Source organism: Mustela putorius, unplaced genomic scaffold (assembly GCF_011764305.1).
Source record: "Mustela putorius furo isolate JIRA1106 unplaced genomic scaffold, ASM1176430v1.1 tig00003845_pilon_pilon_pilon, whole genome shotgun sequence".
NCBI classification, from domain to species: Eukaryota; Metazoa; Chordata; class Mammalia; order Carnivora; family Mustelidae; genus Mustela; species Mustela putorius.
In genome coordinates this window covers 10060363-10081787 of record NW_025421998.1, presented here as the reverse complement: position 1 = coordinate 10081787, position 21425 = coordinate 10060363, and the positions used below count along the sequence as shown (strand labels likewise).

Genomic DNA, 21425 nt, shown 5'->3' with positions numbered 1-21425 from the left:
AGGAGCGTCTCAAGTAGCAAAACTTTTAGTTCCCCTTCTTAATCTATCTGCTGTGTAGATAGCAAGAAAAGTGAGCCTTGCTCATTACTTAACACTGCTCAATAAACCAAGAGTAACCAAGTTGGAGGGGACACAGCCTCTGGGGGTTCTTGGGTTGGGTCCACCACCAACCTCCCTTTTGTCTGGCAGTGATGCCAGCAGAGGGCTCTTGCCCAATCTTACTAACCTATTTTTTGCTGAATGGAAATACTGTCCTTTAGAGTCCAAAGATGCCCACTTGATTTACCCCAAAGATACAGATGTAGGGAAAAGAAGAGCCATATGTTCCCCAATGTTCATAGCAGCAATGTCCACAGTCACCAAACTGTGGAAAGAGCCGAGATGTCCTTCAACAGATGAATGGATAAAGAAGATGTGGTCCACATACACAATGGAATATTACTCAGCCACCAGAAAGGATGAATACACAACTTTTGCATCAACATGGATGGGACTGGAGGAGATTATGCTGAGTGAAATAAGCAGAGAGAGTCAATTATCATATGGTTTCACTTACTTGTGGAACATAAGGAATAGCACGGAGGACATTAGGAGAATGAAGGGAAAAATGAAGGCAAAGGAATTGGAGGGGGAGGTGAACCATGAGAGACTGTGGACTCCTAGAAACAGACTGAGGGTTTTAGAGTAGAGGGGGTGGGGGGATGGGTGAGCCCAGTGATGGGTATTAAGGAGGGGGCAGGGATTGCATGGGTGTTATATGTAAACAATGAATTTTGGAACACTACATCAAAAACTAATGACTAACATAACATTAAAAAGAAAAGAGAGAGAGAATTTGTGAACTCCATTCAGTGGTGAGCACCTTGATGGCCTAGGTAATGGGTGACACCCAAGGAGTGCATGGTAGGCTGTGCAGTGGAATTGAAAGAGTCAGAAAGAGTCTTTGAAATTAATTATGCGTGGAAAGAAGTTTCTCCAAACTACTTACGTGGCTTAGGAGAAACAAATTTTTTTTTCATTTTCATATATACAATTGCAGATATATACAATTTGATATCATGTGCATTTTCCACTCTAATTTAAACCAGTTGAAAGGAATAAATAATGAAGTACTGACATATTTATTTTGCATCTACTAAGCTTATCCATTAAAATAGATTTATCTGCACCATTTCCCTTAAATTGCAATCATGCCCTAGTTCCACAGCAATTTTCTGCATTTTGTGAAATGATGTCTCCAGAAGCCTATCACACCTTGGGGGTTGTGGTGGTGCACTGGGTCAGAAGCATGCATGTGGCCACACCATTTCTTCCAGATGTGAGATCTCAACATTATCTGCACCCCAAACTCTGATAAATAGAATTTATCCACTTCTGTGGGCACAGGTATAATGTTATTCATACACGTTGCTTTCTCCCAGACTTCTGTATAAAATGGGTTTCTGAACATTCAGTTTCTTAAAATGCAGATGAAATCTCCTTTGGCCTCATAGCTACTTTGGAAGCAATTTTGACAGCTTTGCTCAATTTGGATTTGAATGAATGGCTATTTTCTATGGATTCTGAGGTTTACTTCTAAATACCATCTTATCTATGTGCAAAACATCGATGCTCTCAAATTATTTTTTAAAGACTTATTTTCCATCCATTCAATATTTTTCAGCCCTGTTTTCCACATGCAATGTGAAACATTTTCTTTTTTTTTTAATTTAATTTTATTTTATTTTATTTTTATTTTTTTTAATATAATTTTTTATTTTTTATAAACATATATTTTTATCCCCAGGGGTACAGGTCTGTGAATCACCAGGTTTACACACTTCACAGCACTCACCAAAGCACATACCCTCCCCAATGTCCATAATACCACCCCCTTCTCCCAAACCCCCTCCCCCCAGCAACCCTCAGTTTGTTTTGTGAGATTAAGAGTCAATGTGAAACATTTTCTAAGAGTAATTAACAATCAGGGGTCCCAGGACTCTTCCCTTGTCTCTCTAGTACTTACGAACAAACCTGATGGCTGCTGGGAAAAAAATTTTTAAAGCTTTAGTTATTCGACAAAGCTATGTTTGGTACTTTAAAAATATGATTTCACTGAGTTTTTTAAAATATGGAAAGAGTAAAACAATTAGAACAGCTGTGTTGTGTATGTCAAGTGAGACCTGGAGACCCCTCACCCCCCAACTCCCACGCCCAGAGGGTGAGCCTTTTTTTTTTAAGATTCCATTTATTTATTTGACAGAGAGAGAGAGATCACAAGCAGGCAGAGAGGCAGGCAGAGAGAAAGAGAGGAAGCAGGCTCCCTGCTGAGCAGAGAGCCCAATGCGGGACTCGATCCCAGGACTCTGAGACCATGACCTGAGCCGAAGGCAGAGGCTTAACCCACTGAGCCACCCAGGCGCCCTGAGGATGAGCCCTCTTAATTGCTACCGACTCTCCTAGCCTTTTCTCATTCCTGTACTTACACACTGTATGTATGAATTATCGGGCAGTTCACATGTCAGTGACCAGCGGTGCCTGGAGCTGTCCCCCCAATCAGTATATAAACAAACAGGCAACCGACTCGTTCAGACCCCAGCATACAACCCCACAGGCAGACTGAAAATTCTCCATGGACGAATGTTTAGACTGGCCATCTGTCACAGGATGTCTCAGCCTCCCCGACCAGGAGCCAGTTCCCATAATAATCTCCCCTAGTGCACTCGGACTGTGTATGCTCTTGGCCTGTTTCTCTGGAGAGCCTTAACACACCGGGAGGTTTCTCAGTATTTCCTCCCCATCCTCAATTCCTGCTGGGCGCTCAATAGACTTTTTGTTTTTTTGTGAATTCTCAGCTATTTACTCAGGAAATCATCCGCTCTTATTAATGTGGCTATTGTCTCCTCTCTCCTGTTCCTTTTCTGTAGACTCCCGTCACACCAATAAAGTTCCTGGAATCTATCCTTCCTACCACTGAACGTGCCCCTTCCTTCTTTTCGTCCTTCTGCTTCGTGGTCTAAAATCAACCTGCAAGTCATTCTTCCATATCAACAGTTGGTTTCGACCATTTCCAATTATATTTTAGTCCCTCCACTGAGATTTTTATTTTGACAGTTAGGACCCTTTCCTGCTCCCTGAGTCTGAATTTCATAGCCGTGGTGCTTGTTACCCAACAGGATACAGGGGGGCTCCTGTGTCACCATGCAGTGGACACTTCTGATACCTGTCTTGCTGGCAGATTCTCCCTTGTTGGCTTTCGGGGAGCAAGAGGCTGCTCAGGAAGGCCTTCCATGACAAGCAGTGGTGGACAGCAGACACTGCGGTCTGAGGTCCTGCCTGCTGCGAGCAGCCCTGTGAGCCTGGAGGTGGCCCCTTCCCCGGTCAAACCTCAGCTGAGACTCATCTCCAGCCGACACCCCCAGAGCAGCTGTGGGAGCCCCTGACACAGAAGCCTGGTCACGCCTGGCCCACAGACACTGGGAGACCATTCACGTAGACTGTTTTATGCCACTGTGTTTATGCCGAGATTGCTGCCACAGTGTAATAACTCCTACAATCGCTGCTGATTTTTATCTCGTGGCCGCTGTGTCTTCTAGGATCAGTTTTCAGGATTGTGCTCAGTCGCTGGGACTTAAAGGTTTCTCTGAGATGAGTTGTTCTTCTCTGGGCAGCTCTCCAGCCATTGAGTTTTCAGCCTGGTGAATCTTGCATGGTTCCGATGTGAACGAAAGTGCCTGGCTGTGAGGAACTCGCTCGTGGGCGTGACAGGAAGGCAGGGAGGTGTCAGGGACAGAAAGGCAGTAATAGCAATAGTCACCAATTAAAACCAGGGTGGTGGGACAAAGATGGGTGGACGCACCCTACTCAGTGGTCAGGGAGGGCCTTGGACATGAGGCAATTGGACATGAGGCAGCTCATCGGAGGAGATGGGGAACTGATCTCGAGACTCAGGGAACAGAGAGTAGAAAGGCCCTCCGTCCCTGCCCGTGTGTCCAATGGCAGCCATAGCACAGCCCTAGCACCACAAACTCAGAGAGAAACACTCACACTTACTGGCTCACTGTTTGGTGGGTGCCTGTCTGGTGGGTCCTGATAGGTTTTCTGCCCGAACCCCTTGAGGCCGAAATCAAGATGTCAGCTTATCTGGGCTCTCCCTGGGGCTCTCTTTGGGGAAACTAGGGTCCAGCCTCAGGCCATTGGCAGAATTCAGCTCTTTGTGGTTCTAAGGCCAGGCTCTCTGCTTCTCTGCTGGCTCTTGGACCCTGCCTCTGAGCACGGTGACCCCTGTCAAGTCTTTCCCATGCCTGGCATTTCCGACTTCCATGTCCACTACAGTGAACTTCTGCTGCTTCTTCTCTAACCACGCAGAGAACCTTCTCCACTCTTACAGTCTGATGCTCATGTCCTAATCCAGGATAACCTCACCATCTCGGTCCACAGCTATCCTGAAGCTATCAAGTCCCTTCCAGAAGCACCTAGATTCATGTTTGATTGAAAACTGGAGGACAGGAAGCTTGTGGGGACGTCATCAGAATTCTGCCCACCACACGTCCTTTACAGGGAAAAAGTTTGCTGCATCTTCAAGAACTAGTGCAATGAAGCAAAGTAAGAGTAAAGATGGAGGTCGTTTAGCTCTAGCCAGGAATTTGGATCTTTGCTTTCAGTGGGAATCTGTTGTAGGATTTTTTTTTTACAGGGGAGTGAAGCAGAAACTAACTCATACTTGAAATTTGCCCAGCATGGTGAGTGGGGGACGCTTCTCTAGCAATCCCGGTACACTGCGCAGGGGGGCCCGTCGGGAAGGGATGTGGCAGCCTGGTGTGTGTGTGGTCTCCTGCGTGAGCCTGCAGTGTGTGTGTATGTGTGTGTTATTGTGTGCGCGGGTCAGCGGGGGGAGGGGCATTGCTTCTGGGTCTGTAGGGAAGAAGCCCGACACCCACAGACTGATCAAGAGGCAACAAGTCTCACAGTGGGATGGGGCGAGTAGGCTGGGAGTTCTCACCCGTGCTTCCGCCTAACATGGCCACTGGAAATGACCTGCCACTCTGCCCCACGACTCAGGCCACAGAGCCCACAGAGGCAAGCCACGGATCACTCTCTGATTCAGGGAACTTGTCTTGCCCACGGCTCCATGTGAACACAGTATGGCTCTGCACTGGTCTCCACATCCTTGCCCTGTCCAACAACCCCCGGCCCGGCCCACAGCTGGCTTTGCCATCTGAGCTCCGGAACCACCTGCACACGAGGAAACCAGCCTCCGCTAGCCTCCCATGCCCTTGTTGGATTGCTGGTCTCAGCTCAGGGGTCTGCAACCCAACGCCACTTGTCCTATAACTTCTAGAAACACCAATGTCTTGTTTGAAAATCGTGTTTCCCCTCCCCCGTACCACTGCAATGGAGTCAGTATTTGAAGATTCAGCACATGTGGAAAAGGTGAATGCATGGCTTAGCCCACTATTGTAAATGGGAAGTTCCATGTTAGACCTTTCTTTTTTAAGCTCTGGGAGAAAAAGAAGCTGGTATAGTTTTTTGTTTTTCCCCTAGGAGCAAATGGGTAGCACATCTTAAGATACATAAGCAGCAACTCTCATCCCAAAGGATGGGACCCCAGGAGAATGAGTCCCTCTCTGGGACTGCACACTTGTCACCTGTCCAGGGCTGTGGGTGGAGGGGAGCTTCTGCTGTATGGGGCGGCTGCTCTGACCATGTCCCAGGAAGAGGAGACTCCAATTTTTAGCCCGAGTCTCTAACTTTCTGGGAAGAATGAATGAGGAGAGCTCTAGGACCTTCTTGAGCTGTACAGGCCCCCTCAGTCACAGGTTCCCTGTTGTGGCTGAGATTCCCAAGCTCCCAGGGTCCGGGGGAGTTCAAATGCCACCCTACGTGGAATTCCTAATTTTTAAAATTTCCCCCCATTTTTTACATGATTTATATATTCAGTGGTACCTTATGCTGACTTAACTTCTCACCAAAGCTCTCCCTTCATATCTTCCTAGTGTCTGTTTCTTTTCTTTTTTTTCTTTCTTTTCCTTTCCCTTTCTTTCTTTTTAAAGATTTATTTTGAGAGGAAGAGCGCAAGCGGGAGGGACAGAGGGAGAGGGAAAGAGGATCTCAAGCAGACTGCGAGCTGAGCGCAGAGCCCAAAACGAGGCTCAACCTCACAGTCCTGAAATCACGTCCTGAGCCAGAACCAAGAGTTGGACACTTGACTGATGGTGCCACCCAGGCGCTCCTTCCCCGTTTCTATCATGTGCCAAATTAGTAACACCAAGACAGGTAATATATACAGAACTACCTATTTTTTTTGTATCTAGCACAGTGCCAGCACCTGGTACCCTGTAAGACCTTGTCAAATCGATGACTACTTGGTAACTGATAACAGAATAGCAAATCGAGGTGTGTCTTCAGGATTATCTAATACAACATCCTGACTTTTAGAGCTAAGAAAGCGGTCACCTGAGGTGGTACTACAAACTGTCCACTCATCAGTGCTGGTTTATAAAGCCCCCTGATAAGTTTTATTTAAGGACAAGAGTTGTACGTGGTGATTCATCTATTCACGTAAGATACCCTCCTTCGGCCAGGTGGCTGCAGCAAACTTTAAACAGCTGTCCCCCTGGCCTGCTCACCACCAATCCGGATTTGAGATCAAGAGCCAGGAATCCGTGGAGCTAAAAAATGTATCTTCAAGAGAAATAAGCCACAAAACAGACTCTGAACTCTAGAGAACACACTGCTGGTCACCAGATGGGAGGGGGGTGGGGGGTGGGGGAAGGTGGTGGGGTTGAAGGAGGGCACCTGCTGTGATGTAGGAAAGTGCTGAATCACTGTACTGTACACCTGAGACTAATACTACCCTGTATGGTAACTGACTAGAAGTTTAAAACTTAAATAAAAACTTCAAAAATAAAAGTATCCTTATCTGACCTGCCCTTTTACCATGGACTGGAACAGAATCCTTCTTCCAATCAGATCTCTGGAGATGGGTTTTAAAATGTCCCTTAAAAAACACTGAGGACCAATAAATGTCCCTTAAAAATTCTGGAGCCAATATATAAGACTTAAAGAGGAGTAAGTGGAAAATCGTAATCTGGGATCTATCAAAAACTTCTTACGTCTTGAAGGGAAACAAAACTAAAAGATATTTCTTTCTTTTTTTTTAATTAATTTTTTATTTTTTTATAAACATATATTTTTATCCCCAGGGGTACAGGTCTGTGAATCACCAGGTTTATACACTTCACAGCACTCACCAAAGCACATACCCTCCCCAATGTTATTTCTTTCTTTTAATTAGATTTACTGCCTAAGTTTAGATGACAAGATCTGTAATCAAAGACAAATATCACGACTATTACGCAGAAAATACAGTTGACAGCCACCTAAAGCAGCTGGAAAAAAACGATCCTTCCAAGCAATGAAAGCAGTCACGGCAGACAGACAGACAGAAGGATGCACCATGTCTGAGCCATCACAAAACAGGCTTTTTACAGCTGCATCTCACCTGCCCTCCCAAGCAAGGTAGGCACATTCTCATGTTGGAAGTGAGGCTGAACCCATCTGCGACCTGCGGAGCCGGGTCCTAGAGTCTAGGCGCTTCACCGGTACGGCCAGCCATCAGGGGTCAGTGTGGAGGACTTTCCAAAGTTTAGAATTGAGAACATGAATTAGAATTTCAAAATGTGGGAACCCCTGCGGGGCTCAGTTGGTTAAGCCACTGCCTTCAGCTCAGGTCATGATCCCAGTGTCTTGGGATCGAGTCCCACATCTGGCTCCTTGCTCAGCAGGAGCCTGCTTCTCCATCTGCCTCTGCCTGCACTCTGTCTGCCTGTGCTCACTCTGACAAATAAATAAATAAAATCTTTAAAAAAAAAAAAAGAATTTCAAAACGGGAGACCACAGGCTGGAACATCAGATCAAATTATCTGTATGATACAAACATTTTAAAAGGACTGATTAATTAAAGGCTCTACTGTATCCCTACCAATACTTCTAGGCATGGATACACAAGCGAGTCCATGCGTTGGTACAAGCTGCGTGTCCATGAAGTAAAGAGATCCCCTGAAGATACGACCAAGCAGACCAGAGCCCACTTCTCTAGAGACACGATGGTGGGGACAGTGCAGCCCCAAGAACACCCTCAGGAGGAAGGACTTTAATGCCAGATTCTTATCTAATCAGAATGTGGAGACAGAAAGATATCTGAGATATCTAACTTTCTGGACGCTTCCCACCCGCACGCCATGGAAACATACTCCGAGTCACAGAAGGCTGAGGGAAAGAATGCTTCCATGTGGCAAAAGGCAGGAACAACCACAAAGTGACTCCCCAGCTCAAGCTTTCTTTCCAGGTTCAAAATACCTGCCACATCCTACCTTTCAAGACGAGATTCCCACATGAGCCATGCAGACCGTAACTCCAGAGAAGCCAGTCCACAGCCTGAGAGACACGGGCCCTGCCTGAGAGACACGGGCCCTGCCTGATGCATGGGGAGCAGAGCCACCAGGTTTTTCCTCTCGGACATACGAGAAGCTAAATCCCACAAGGGGGATGTGGCCCCGTGGCCCGTGACCAACAGAGCTGAGGGGCAGGAGTGGCAGGAGCGGCTGCTGAGAGAAACACTGATGGCGAATGCCGAGAGCAAGCTACAGAGTGAAGTAAGACACGAACAGTTCCTGGAGAACTGCTGCCTGTCCGTAACTGTAACACCCAAGGTGGGGAGAGGTGACCCGAAAGACAACCAGCAACTATCACGGAAGAGAACCGTAGAATTACTCAAGAATCCAAGGTTACTTGTAGTGCTGTTTATGCAGAAATGAAACAGGACAACATAATGTATGAAATGCTTCATGATTTTGAAAGATTTAATTAAAAACTAGAAACAAGGGGCGCCTGGGTGGCTCAGTGGGTTAAGCCTCTGCCTTCAGCTCAGGTCATGATCCCAGGGTCCTGGGATAGAGCCCAGCATAGGGCTCTTGCTCAGCGGGGAGCCTTCTTCCCCTCCTCTCTCTGCCTACTTGTGATCTCTGTCTGTCAGATAAATAAATAAAATCTTAAAAAAAAAAAAAAAACTAGAAACAAGTTCACATCCAAATTCTAATAAAAAACAATGACATGTTTCCAAGGGAAGAACTAACAGTCTCAAAACATAGCGGTTCAAGGAGCACAAAAGTAGAAGGTAGGCCAAGAACAAAAGTTAAAACGGTCTCAACTCACCTACTAAAAGTGTCACATGCCCTCTCTTCAATAGCGCTGTCAAGAGAAAACCTGAGAACCCGAATGTCACCTACGTAAGACCCAGGATTTCTGTCTGTTCTGTGCTCAGCACCTGGAACCACCCAGCATCCAATACTGTCTGAATGAATGAACGGAAGAGGAATGCTAACCAAACTGCGTGACGACCCCAGGGACACAGGAAACAGGGACTGTAGCTCAGCGCAGCTGGGAACTCTATAAACGCACGGCTTTTCCAGCAGACAGTTCAGAACACATGCCAAAGGTGTGTTAAAATTAGGCATCATCTCTAATACGAGAAGCTTAAGAAATGTTAAGATGACGAAGGCAATCAACGTTTTTGTGTATGGCGAACGAAAGGGAAACCACTGAATGTGCTTTCCTAAATGCCCCCAACAGAGGACTAGCTAAATTACGGTCCATCCACATGATGGGACCCTGAGGGAAGATGTTGTGACACTGCATGTTTCCACAGGAAGTGACAGTGACACAGAGAAAAAAGCAGGCTACAAGGGAGAACACAGTACAATCCCTCTGCTGTGTGAAAGGCCTGGAAGAAATGACAGGTTCCCCAAACTGCTGGGGCGACAGCAGTTTTTACTCTCTTCTTGCTGTTCATCTCTCTTCCCCAATACTTCTACAGTGAACACCTGTTACTTTAGAAAACAAAACTGTCCATTATAAAAGTCAGGAAACATTATTTTTGAGAGACCAATACTACAGGCTATAAAGTACTGTCAAATGAAGTATTAATTTTAAACATTATCTACCCCTTGGAAAAACGCAGCATTCTTCATCTTTCAATTCGGTGGATGTGTGTCTGGTATCAGACTACACCGGGCTACTTCTGAACACAGAAGTAATAGAAGAGAGCTGGAGGCAGTTACAAACCAGCACCAACCACTGGACTTGCATTCAGGCATATGGGGAGATCATAAATCCATTCAACAGCAGTAAGCGAAGCTGATTCCAATGCAAACCACAATATGAGCCAATGCAAAGAGTTACACGGTCTTCAGAAGAAGATGCATACCGATCAGATGCCACCTCAGACAAAAATGAGACTTTCTGGTTTCAATTTGAGCTATCACATTATGCCTTCCAAAAATACCACTTTGAGACCAAAGAACATTGATTTGCCTTTTGTGCAAACAGGTTCACAATGAGGTAATACCTGGAAGAAAACTCAAGCTTCTATTAACATAGCCTAAGTCAATCACTTGTAAAATCTCAGCTACTGTTACTCTATTTTATTTGAGGTTCAGAATTCAGAATATACACCAAAGTACAATGAATAAATTCCCAGTTTCTCATGCTAACAAGTGGGAAAGGTTGTGTTACAAAGATGCCAACGTCAAGTGCCCCATTTGTCCCCTTTACTTCCCACAACCAAAAGTTCTGTTCCAGTTCTCATAAAGCTCTAAATCTTTAGGAGACACGCTAGGCCGCACGGTTCTGAGGGCGTTCTCAAAATCAACGTAAGCTATTGGTCGGACCTGATCGGGTGTTATTGTGGCAATGTCAACAGTCTGTAAACTGCGAATAGGCCCGAGGGATGCCTCTCTGCAAAGCTGGGTCATGTCAGCTCCTGAGAACCCATCTGTCTGCCTTACAACCAGGGCGATTTCCTCCTCGCTGAGGCAGCACTGCTCCTTGGACATGAGGTTAATCACGATCTGTTTCCTAGCCGCAGCTTCTGGGAGTGGAATATAAAGCCTTTTCACCAACCTTCTCCGGGCAGCCTCATCAATTTCTTGTGGCCGATTGGTTGCTCCCACCACCAGGATGCGGTCTTCAGAAGAAGTGGTTGCCCCATCTAACTGCACAAGAAATTCCGTTTTTATCCTTCTGGAAGATTCATGCTCACCATCTCCTCGTTGAGATAACAGGGAATCAATCTCATCAATGAATATCACAGCTGGCTGCTGACACCTTGCCACGGCAAACAACGCACGGACCATTTTCTCCCCCTCACCTACCCACTTAGAAGTCAAAGAAGAAGCAGAGATACTGAAGAACGTTGCCCCGGACTGACTAGCAATGCACTTGCCGATTAGAGTTTTACCAGTCCCAGGTGGCCCGAAGAGCAGAATTCCTTTAGGGGGTCCTCGTAAACCCGTAAAAATGTCCGGCCTCATCATGGGCCACACAACGATCTCCTTTATTGTGGCTTTGGCAAATTCTACTCCGGCAATATCTTCCCAGCTTACAGGTGGTCCGTGATCCATGATCTCATTCATGATAAGCTCAATCATCTTTGGCTCCAAGTTCTTCAGACGCTCATCAATTGGATTTGCCGGCTCTGCAGGTCCCGCACCATAAGCCTTATACTGCATCCCCCCATGCTGATCTCCCCCATCTTGCTTAGGTATAGGAGGAACAAACTTCCCAAATATTCCTCGGGACCTACTAGCTCCCAGAGACTTCTTTATACCACTGTATGAAGACCCAGGTGCACGCTGGGGTTGGTACTTCTTTTGCTGATCTACCCATAATTGTTCTTTTGCAGTTTTAAAAGTAGGCAGGCTACTCTCTTCTCTTCGGGCATTATCTTCTGTTTTACTAACAGCCTTATTCACTATTGGAGTGGAAAGGGCATCAATGGTGCCAGGACCATACAAAGCTTTTCTCTCTCGTGGATTTTCACAGCCAGAAGGCAAACAAGACTGATTAGATGAAAACATATTTAGTCCTACATTGGCTTTTGGAGAGTTCTTATTTTCCTTGTTGACATTTCCAAATAATGGTGTGGCATGGATTTTTGCAGTGGCTAAGTCACCAAACGGTGTTAAGGATGTAGGACAGGCCTTACTGCTGTTCGTTAGCACAGGTGGCTGGGCATTCTGAGGGCACGTTGAAGGACTGCTATCTGGGATGCCTTGGGTCCCACTTGTATCAGGAGCTGCGTTAGTTAACGGGCCTTGGGTCCCACTTGTATCAGGAGCTGCGTTAGTTAACAGGCCACTCTCCCCAGAAGCGCCACAGTCAGTCAGTTGAGGAGGACCGAGGACAATGCCCTCATTACGGATGACTCCGGACGCACCGGCCGTGGCCGACAGAGAGTCTCTGGATTTTCTGCCAGCACGCAGCATCTCCTGTACGTCACTCAACTGGAAAACACTATTTACTGACAGCCCCGACTGCCATTTGTCACTGTCGGTCTGGGGGGATCTTGCTAAAGCTAAAATGTGTTCTGCATAGTTATTCAAGCCAGTCTCAACATTGTCACAATCGATAACTGCAGAATATTTCTCTGCATATTTTCTGAACAGTTTGGTGGCGCAGACCTGGGAGAGCTCGGCGTTTGCCCATGCATACTGAATGCGTAATATCTGCGCTCGGTATGCATCTGCCTTCTGTTCTGGGGTACATGTGCCAGATGTAATTGCAAAGTAATTCTTCTGCCACTCACTCAGGTGCACAGACCTGGAGCTGGAGGCCTGCATGCTGGAGGTTCTTTTAACAAATGACAGAAATAAAAAAACAGTCAGTACGAAGAAGGAAACAAAGACATAATATTGTAAGCATATTTCTTAAATCCCTGCTCATCTGAAGGAAGGTATGCTGGACCTCTCACGTGTAAGGATAGAACACTTATAAGAGAAATAGCTAGGTAAACACGTGTTTCAGGCATTCAAGATAAAGACTTAATAACGCTTTGTTATGGGTTAAATGGTTTTAGTTATATCACTTTCCCTGCAAATGGGGAAAATATTCCTAAGGCTTAGAGGGAAAGGGCTTCAAATTAATCAGCAAAACAAAGGCAACACTTGAGAGTAATGGAACTAGACAATGCAGGACACACCAAGCCTGGGGGTTTAGCTCTGTCTCTAAGATAAACCAGATAAATGATCTCTGTCAAGCCTCTTTCACAGTACCTTCAGTTTGATCTGTAAAGTGAGAGAAATCATCACAAGAATTGAGTCAAATAATGAGTATGCAAATATTGTGAAAGGTACCATTCTCATGCCTGTTACACAAATGTACAAATTAAGGCTGGGAGCTCACTGGAGATCACAGAGCCGGCAGGCAGCAGGGCTGGGGTGCACACTCGGGCACATTCACCCAGGGAGTGTGCAAGTCACAGCGCACGAGCCGCTCCGCGATGCTGCCACCAAAGGGCACAGCAGCCTGGTTCATAACCATCAACCACCACCACCTACCAAATGTTTTTAAGGACTTCATCAATGAGCACCAAAAACAGGATGCCCCAGAATCTCTCACAATTTTCCAGTTTCACCTTAAGTATTAAAAAGTGAAACTGGGGCACCTGGGTGGCTCAGTGGATTAAGACTCTGCCTTCAGATTAGGTCATGATCTCAGGGTCTTGGAATTGAGTCCCACATCAGGCTCCCCACTCAGTGGGGAGTCTCTTTCTCCCTCTCCCCATCCCCCACTCATGCTCTCTTTTGCTATCTCTCTCTCAAACAAATAAATAAAAATTTTTAAAAAAGAATTTAGGGGGCGCCTGGGTGGCTCAGTGGGTTAAGCGTCTGCCTTTGGCTCAGGTCATGATCCCAGGGTCCTGAAATCGAGCCCTGCATCGGGCTCCTTGCTTGAGCCGGAGCTTCTCCCTCTCTCACTCCCCCTGCTTGTGCAGTCTCTCAGTGTCTCTTTCTGTCAAATATATAAATACATCTTAAAATTTAAAAAAAAAAAAAAAGAACCACCATACTATCAATAAAATAAAAAGCACTATACTCAATAGAAGATACTTGAAAAGCATCTATCTGATAAGGGGTTAATATCCAACATATAGAAAGAACTCATACAACCCCATGGCAAATAAACAATTCAATTCAGGGTGCCCAGCTGGCTCATTTGGAAGAGGATGTGACTCTTGATCTCAGGGCTATGAGTTCAAACCTCATGATGGGTGTAAAGACGACTTAAAATCTTTTTTAAAAAATGGGCCAAAAAAAATGGGCAAAGGACTTGAATACACATTTTCCCAAAGATATACATGTGGCCTGCAGGTCCAGAAGAAGGATCACTCATCAGAGGGAAACACAGAGCAAAACCTCAAGGAACCATGTCCTGCCTATCAGAAGGGCGAGTGCCAGCATCACAAGAGACAAAGGTGCTGGCATGATGTGGGGAAAGGAACCCTCATGCGGTGTTGCTGGGGGCGCAAACTGCTGCAGCCACCCTGAGGGACAGGATGGGGTGGCCTCAGAGAATTAAAAAAGAATTCCCGGGGCGCCTGGGTGGCTCAGTGGGTTAGGCCTCTGCCTTCGGCTCAGGTCATGATCTCAGGGTCCTGGGATGGAGCCCCATATCAGGCTCTCTGCTTGGCGGGGAGCCTGCTTCTCCCTCTCTCTCTGCCTGCCTCTCTGCCTACTTGTGATCTGTCAAATAAATAAATAAAATCTTCAAAAAAAAAAAAAAAGTGAAACTGACCTTGTAAATGAAATATGAGAAAAAGTCTGCTCAAGTACAAACACTTTAGGTCTCAATGGTGTAACAGTAAAGTGCTTTTACTTTAGGGTTCTTCTCTCAAGTTATTTTTGTAAGCCTCCTTACATTCAGTTGAATTATTTTACCAGAATTATTGGTGACTATAATCATATTGCTAGATGTGTGGAAGTTACCTGTCCAGCCACAAGAAAAATGTGTAAGAAAACTTTTAAGTTTCCTAGGAGTGCTGCCATAAAGGAGTGCTGTAAAATCCAAGAACTCATGCATTTTAAAATCTACCTCCCGAATTGCCTATAAATATAGCCTAAAAATCCACGGGTTCTTCCAGCACACAAGTAATACAGCTGTGTCTCCCATAAGGCCCTACAAAAATGAAAGGCCCAATGAGATTCTTGGGCTTATTCTTAATTCAAATTAAATTCTTAATTTGCTTCAGGGCATAAAGCTAAATTAAACTAGTCAAAAGTAGAACCATTTTAGCTTTTAAGACTCTTTTAGACAGTGCTGGAAGGGAGGAACCGAGAGGTGACTTGGAAAACATTCATCACTTTTCTCATCAGGAGGAACACCCTCTTCCCCTGCCTGGCTTCCTCTCCCTTCCTCACCTGCAATCCCGGGATTCCTCCAGCAGCACACTGCCCTATCCCTGTTCCCAGGACGCCGTCCTCTCCTTTCCACCTTCACCCTTTTCTTGGAAATTCACCTCCCAAGTCTACTTCCTGCCGACTCCATCATTTACCCCCTATGTGGACAGGGACAGCCAAACACCTGTGTGGCCAGCCCTGGCCAAGGACACAGCCACTGTCTCCATCACCATCAGTCACTTTCTCACGGCATTGCTTCCACCAAAAACTTGCGGTTCGTTAACACACACGAACTGCGCTCCAATCTTTTTTATCATGATTCTGGTAAATTTCTGCTTATAGTGAGAATGTGGGATTCTCAGCTAGCCAGCGGGCTGCTGCCAGCAGGACCTGTTTTCTAGAACATCTGTACTCTCCCGGTATCCAGAACAGGGTATGCCCTAGAATAAAAACTACTCAAATCCTGCCAGACCCCAGGGCCGGCCCTTTGTAGAGGCTGCTAACTCCCAGAAGCAGGACCCGTCCTCTGGCTCCGCCGCCCACCAGCCAGGACCCGGAGCACTACTCAAGTCCTGTCAGGACCACAGCACAAGCCAGCTCCCGGGGGCTGCCGGTTCTGCGAGGCCCTCAGCACAGCTCTCGGCACTTAGAAAATACTAGAACAACTGTTCGGCGTCTCCGGTCCTTGCAAGGACCCCCCCACCCCCCAGGAAGCAGGCGCCCCCGCAGCGCCCGCCACAGGGGCAGCGCGCCCACGGTCCAGGCGGGGCGGCCCCGCCTCCTGTCTTCCCAAGCCGCCATCCGGAGATCCCTGATGGGCCTTCTGGACCCCCGCGCAGACTCCGCCCGAGCCCGGGCCCGGCCCGCCCCCGGTCCGCCCCTTACCCCTCGGCCCTCCGCGACCCCCGCTCCCGCCCGGGGCCAGGCTCCTCCACACGCCCCGCCCCCCCTCGCCCCCCCTCGCCCCCCCTCGCCCCTCATCCCTCGCCCCTCATCCCTCGCCCGGCCCCTGGCCCCTGCCCCTATACCGACCGGGACCCCTACTCCGCCACGGCCCCGGCCCCGGCGGGACTTCCGAGCCTCCTAGCCCACCTGGAGCCTCCGAAAAGCGCGGGGCCCGGTGTGCGCCTGCGCGCTGCTTACGTGCTCGTGCCCGCGCCGCGCGTGTGTGCGTGGGGCGGTGACTAGGAGCGTCTGGGATGCGGCCGGCCGCGCGGGGATCTGGCTGGGGCTGGCGACGTTGTTGGAGAAGGGGGTCACGGCAAGAGCGCGCGGGAGTGTTGGTGAGGGTGGGGGCGTGCGCGGGAGGATGCGGGGGGCGTGGCGTGGGGGACGGGGCCGCGGAGCGGTGGGCGTGGCGGGGGGCGACGAGGGCGCGAGCGGTGGGCGGGGCGGAGGGAACGGGGGCGGGTAGCGGGGGGCGGGGCGGGGGGCGGGGGCTGGCGCGGAGGCGGGGCGGGGCGGGGCGGGGCGGGGCGGGGTGGGGCGGGGTCGGGCGCTCCCGGCGGGCGCTGCCAGGTGAGGTACCTAAGCGGGCTGGCAGCGGCTGGTTCGCAGAAAGGGATGCGCATCGTTTCGTTGCACCTGCGCCTCCTGTTCTCCGGCCTCTGACCTTCAGATTCGGAGGCGCGGTGGGTGGAGCGCAGTGCGCAGGACCCCCGCAGAAGGCGCCTGGTCCGCGCTCCGCCGGGCAGCTCGGGGACCGCCGTGCAGCCACAGGCCGGGCCCAGGCCGGTGAGGAGCGGTCAGGTCTCGTTGACCGGGGAGGGGGTGGGGGGGCAGTAGCCCTCCTCGGAGCAAGTGGAGGTCGGGTTCCCGCGGGCCCGTGGCCGTTGCCCTCTCCATGTTAGCAGGTCGTTCTGGGCGAAGGTTACCCACTGGCTGAGAGGACCCAGTAGAGGCAGGTGCAAATCGACATGCGTTTTTCAGACGGAATAAGGGAATCAGGCTCTCCCTGAGTCTGGCAACTCCGACCTGTCCCTCAGCCAGCACTCCCCGCCCCCGCCCTGCACTCTTTAGGGACACTTTCCTGGAAGGAAGCCTTTGGAAAACGCTTCATCATTGCCTTGGACTTTGTTTTGGAGCGAGGCTTCAGAGGGCAGTAGCATGCGCAGATGAGTTTAGCGAATTGCGTTTCAGACCGAGCAACAGAATAACCACTGGCAGCCACCTGCCCTGTCACTAGTGTCATCGTGTCACCTCATAACTCTGGAGACAGTTCCGGGCCCTAAGTATGTCCCGAGGGTACGTATTTCCATTTTGCTGTCTTTCTCCCACTCCACCACCTACGGTGACTTCCCCCTCCAGGCTTGTCACCTCACTGTTCTGAGAAGACCCCCACAGTCAAGGAACCCAGCTTCACACAGCCCCATTTATAGTGGGGAAATGGGGCCAAACTAGGAAAGACCTTTCACCCCTGAATACTTCTCTTTCCCAAAAAAGGAAGAAACCTTTTCCCAGGAAACCCCAGGAGCCTTCCTCTCTTCCTCTCCTTGTCTCCCCGATCTTGAGTTATCCCACCCTGAGAATATGGGCACAGGGAAGGGAGAAAATGATGGCACGTGACATTTAAATGCAAGATCTAAAGAAAATTGAGACCCCCCCCAAAAAAAATTCCAAAGACCTTTCTTCTTTAAATGGGCACAAAACAAAAGGGATTGGACAATATATTTTTTAAAATAGACAATCACAAGAGAAAACACTCACAATTCATTTCTTAGCTGAAGTAAGAATAACAGACTTTTTATTCTAAAGGTTCGTGATTTATTAGCTCATTTTCTAATTATCATAATTACTCAAAATATGGAGAATAAAAATAAAAGAAAATGAAAATGAAAACTGTTATCTCCGGGCTGACTTAGTTGCATGTTTACTAGCTGTTTTTCTGCTTGCATATTTAGACTTCAGCGTATGCTCTTAGGGTAATTGGCAGTAAGTTTAAATAAATATTATTAGGGTAACTGGCAATTTTGGGTGACTTTCATCACTAATATTTTAATGATAGCATTTGGAGAACTCACAGAAACCGCTGTCTTACCCACCTAAGAGTTTTTTGTTCAAATAATGAACTACATGTATAGTGTCCGCAGCTGTTTTTCAGCAGGTGACATGGGCATTGCCATTTCACTTTTGTGCCTTTGATACGAAAGCATTTCCCAATCCTGCAGTCTCCATCTTCCTGCATAGCTGGCAGAAGTATAAGTCACTTCCATGCTCTCCCGAAGTGAACTCCTCATCTGTGAAAGGGGAATAAACTTCTCTAACTCAGAAGCTATGCTAAGGATTAAATTAACACGCGACACCATAAATCATCAGAGCAGCAGCTGGCACAGTGCAGACGTTTAACAGAATCTGTGATGCTGTCCCGTACTTACTGCTCCGTGAACACAATTATTGGAATTGGAAGAGTTTGTTACCTGAGCTAGGCAGCTAAACTTTCCTTCCAAGACCGTAGACCATGTTCTTTCTTCTGGGTAGAATTTTTTTGAACCTGCAAGAGAAGCATTTTTCACCTATAGCAAACAGAGTGCAAGGGATTCTGGGAGATGGCTGCATATTTCCATATTCATGAATATTATAAACATGGTCTCAAGGAAATGCCAGCGCACACTTCAGTGATCTCATTTATTTTTGAGCACAGAGAGACTATGGCCCCAAATAATGTGCATTCCTGCGTGCCAGGAAAATTACTCTCTTGAAGTTTAAAAGAGATGCGTTTGTCAATGTGTGGGATTGCTGGTAGGGAGGTGGATGGTTTGAGGACATAGACAGGACAGGAGTCAGGTGAAACAGCCATACCTGAGCCCAGTTCCTTCATGGCCGGGTTCCTGTGTGTGGCTGGATTCTCACAGACTTCAATACTAGCGGTTCCATAGCTCGGGGACAAGGCAGTGACCCTTGACAAGGGTGACCCTTCCTTCTATGGGGCAGGAAGACCTGCATAGATCTGGACAGATTGCAGACACAATCCCAGAAAAGGCTTTCACTGGCTGCACTGAAGGAATCACAAGAGCCCTGGGGAGGAGCCTGACGTGGCCTCCCCGCGGTTAACGGAAATGGGGTAGGCAGAGCACTGAAGACAATGAGCTTTGGTCCTTTTCTCTGCAACATCACAGCCAACCTGAGTCAGCACGTCTAGCTGCTTCCTGTCTGATCCCATATAGGCTGTGGGTTGGATTGTGTTCCCAAAAGATACACCGAAGTCCTAACCTCTGGTATCCGGGAATGTGATGGTTTTTGGATGCAGGGTCTTTGCCAACGCACTCGAGTTAAGAGGTCATACTGGCCCAGGCTGGACCTTAATCCAGTGCGCCTGATGATTTATAACGAAGAGAGAAGTACAGAGGGGAGGTGGAGATTGGAGTAACGTGCACTCCTAAACCAGGGAGCATCTACGGCCTCCAGAGCTGGAGCGGGGAGGAGGGACCCTCCTCGGAGGCTGCGGAAGCAGCGTGGCCCTGCGGACACCCTCATTTCAGGATTCTGGTCTCCATCACTTTGAAAGAATTATTTTCTGTTGTTTTAAGTCTCCTAGTTTATGATGCTTTGTTCCCACAACCCTAGGAAAGCAATAGACTGCCTTCTGATGGTCTAGGGGCGGGCTGGGGGAGTAATCAGGAGCATGGCCCATGGAGTCAGCTTTACAGGGTTCAAATCTCAGCCCCACGGCACAAGAGCTACATCCGGGGATCTTGAGGGGCCAAACCGAGTCGATCGCTGAAGAGCCTTTGGATGAGAACGGCGCCAGTAAGCTCCGCCCAAGTCCCGCGCGTTATTACGGTCAGGTAAGCCTTGTGCTCAGCACGAGTTGCTTGTCACTGAAGAAGAAACTGTCCTGGGGCGGTGGTTCCAGTTTCTGTGCTCCTTACCCTTGCTATTTGATCCATCAGCCCAACTTCTCTGGTCTTCATAGACCCTTGAATCGCAGATGCAGGAGAGGGCTCAAAGGTGGCAGGTTTTCCATTCCCTCGAGGAGTTTCCTTTACCACTTGAACACCCGCAGGGGTGGAGAACTCACTCCCTCTGAAAAAGCAGATCTTGTGCACTCACAGCCATCCTTTGAGTTCTCTGTATTGAAACATAACCTGCCTCCATGTCACTTTCTGGAGGCACAAAGCCTCTTCATTGCAAAAGGGGTGTACATTTGAACACACCTAGTCCTCTCTCTGAGCCTTTCCCCCTGGATAGCCTTCCTTTTATAAACCTCCTCACATGACTCAGTTTCCCTCTGATGGCGCAGGGGCGGGGGGTATCACCATAAATGGTGAGGTTTGGGGTCTGCATTTGGACGCCCTTGGACCCCCATGGTCTCCTATAAGTAACCCCACTCTGTTTCCTCCTCTTCTCTCTTCCCTCGACCATCTGTGTCACCTCTCTGCTTAGAGAAGAAACACACAAGTTTCTCTAAAATAGTAGTTCCAGACTGACCCAGCTGAGGCAAGCGACCTGTTCTCACAGTACTTTCTTAGTAATTTGTTTCTATTATTTATGACAAGTAGAGGTAATAGGAGACAGCACAGAGGTGCTGAAGAAAAAGTTTCTGGTATTGAGTGCAGTAAAAAAGAAAAAGTAAAACAGTTGCTAGTATTTGATCCTTGGGGATTTACACAATTCAGAAAAGCAATAATCATTAGAGCAAAAGGTCGCCAGGCAATTTTCATGCCTACTCTCAAACACAGACTTTCTGGATAAAATATCAGCAGTTTCTAATGTACTGAGCCTAAGGGCCTTGCAAGTTAGGGGCACAGGGACGAAGTCGGTGGACACTTTAAACCTGCCTTCCCTCTGGGTCTTCTCCCCTTATTATGAGCAAGGGATGCTCAGTGACCTCCCACTTCTCTGTTCTGTCTTGGGCATTTCCACATACTCCTTTCAACATGGGCATGAAGCCACCCTATGTGAACGTCTTCAGTCCCAGAAAGTTTTGCTGTTTGTCACATTTTGGAGAAGAGACAGGATTCCAGGAGATTTTCTTAGTGTGATGCAATAAGAACAACACATTCTTGAGTTTTGTCTCTGATACCTGAAACGGAACTCCGAAACCCCTGGAAATGTGTGGGTGACAGGAGGTGCTTTTGCTCAAAATGGGGTGACTCTTGGTTGGCCCCTAGATAGAATCAGATGGGGGCTGGACACTGAGGAGACCCAGGCGTGATTAGAGGTTTGTAATGTCCAGCCCTTCCTCCAGACTTCTGGGAGAGATTGAGTTCA

General features: G+C 48.0%; 1 protein-coding gene and 1 long non-coding RNA gene across 4 annotated transcripts; both read right to left on the bottom strand.

The window, feature by feature from the left end:
* Positions 1–10448: 10448 nt before the first annotated feature.
* FIGNL1 (fidgetin like 1) lies at positions 10449–16492 on the bottom strand. Of its 3 annotated transcripts, none has more exons than XM_045089551.1 (2): positions 16308–16492; positions 10449–12669 (listed from the first exon to the last, which is right to left on the bottom strand). In XM_045089551.1, the coding sequence occupies exon 2, from the start codon at positions 12657–12659 to the stop codon at positions 10590–10592; it is 2070 nt and encodes a 689-aa protein (XP_044945486.1). In that variant the 5' UTR covers positions 12660–12669; positions 16308–16492; the 3' UTR covers positions 10449–10589. The 3 variants fall into 3 exon arrangements, with proteins under 3 accessions (XP_044945486.1, XP_044945485.1, XP_044945487.1); XM_045089550.1 differs by having other exon boundaries at positions 16248–16360; XM_045089552.1 differs by lacking the exon at positions 16308–16492 and adding an exon at positions 15237–15954.
* A 1448-nt stretch (positions 16493–17940) lies between these two features.
* LOC123394850 lies at positions 17941–19215 on the bottom strand. The gene is made up of 3 exons (XR_006609564.1): positions 19014–19215; positions 18632–18705; positions 17941–18451 (listed from the first exon to the last, which is right to left on the bottom strand). It is a non-coding gene; the product is annotated as an uncharacterized LOC123394850 (long non-coding RNA).
* Positions 19216–21425: the final 2210 nt, after the last annotated feature.

Coding starts and splice junctions, on each gene's coding strand:
- FIGNL1 (XM_045089551.1), bottom strand. CDS start 12,659: ATGCAGGCCTCCAGCTCCAGGTCTGTGCACCTGAGTGAGTGGCAGAAG.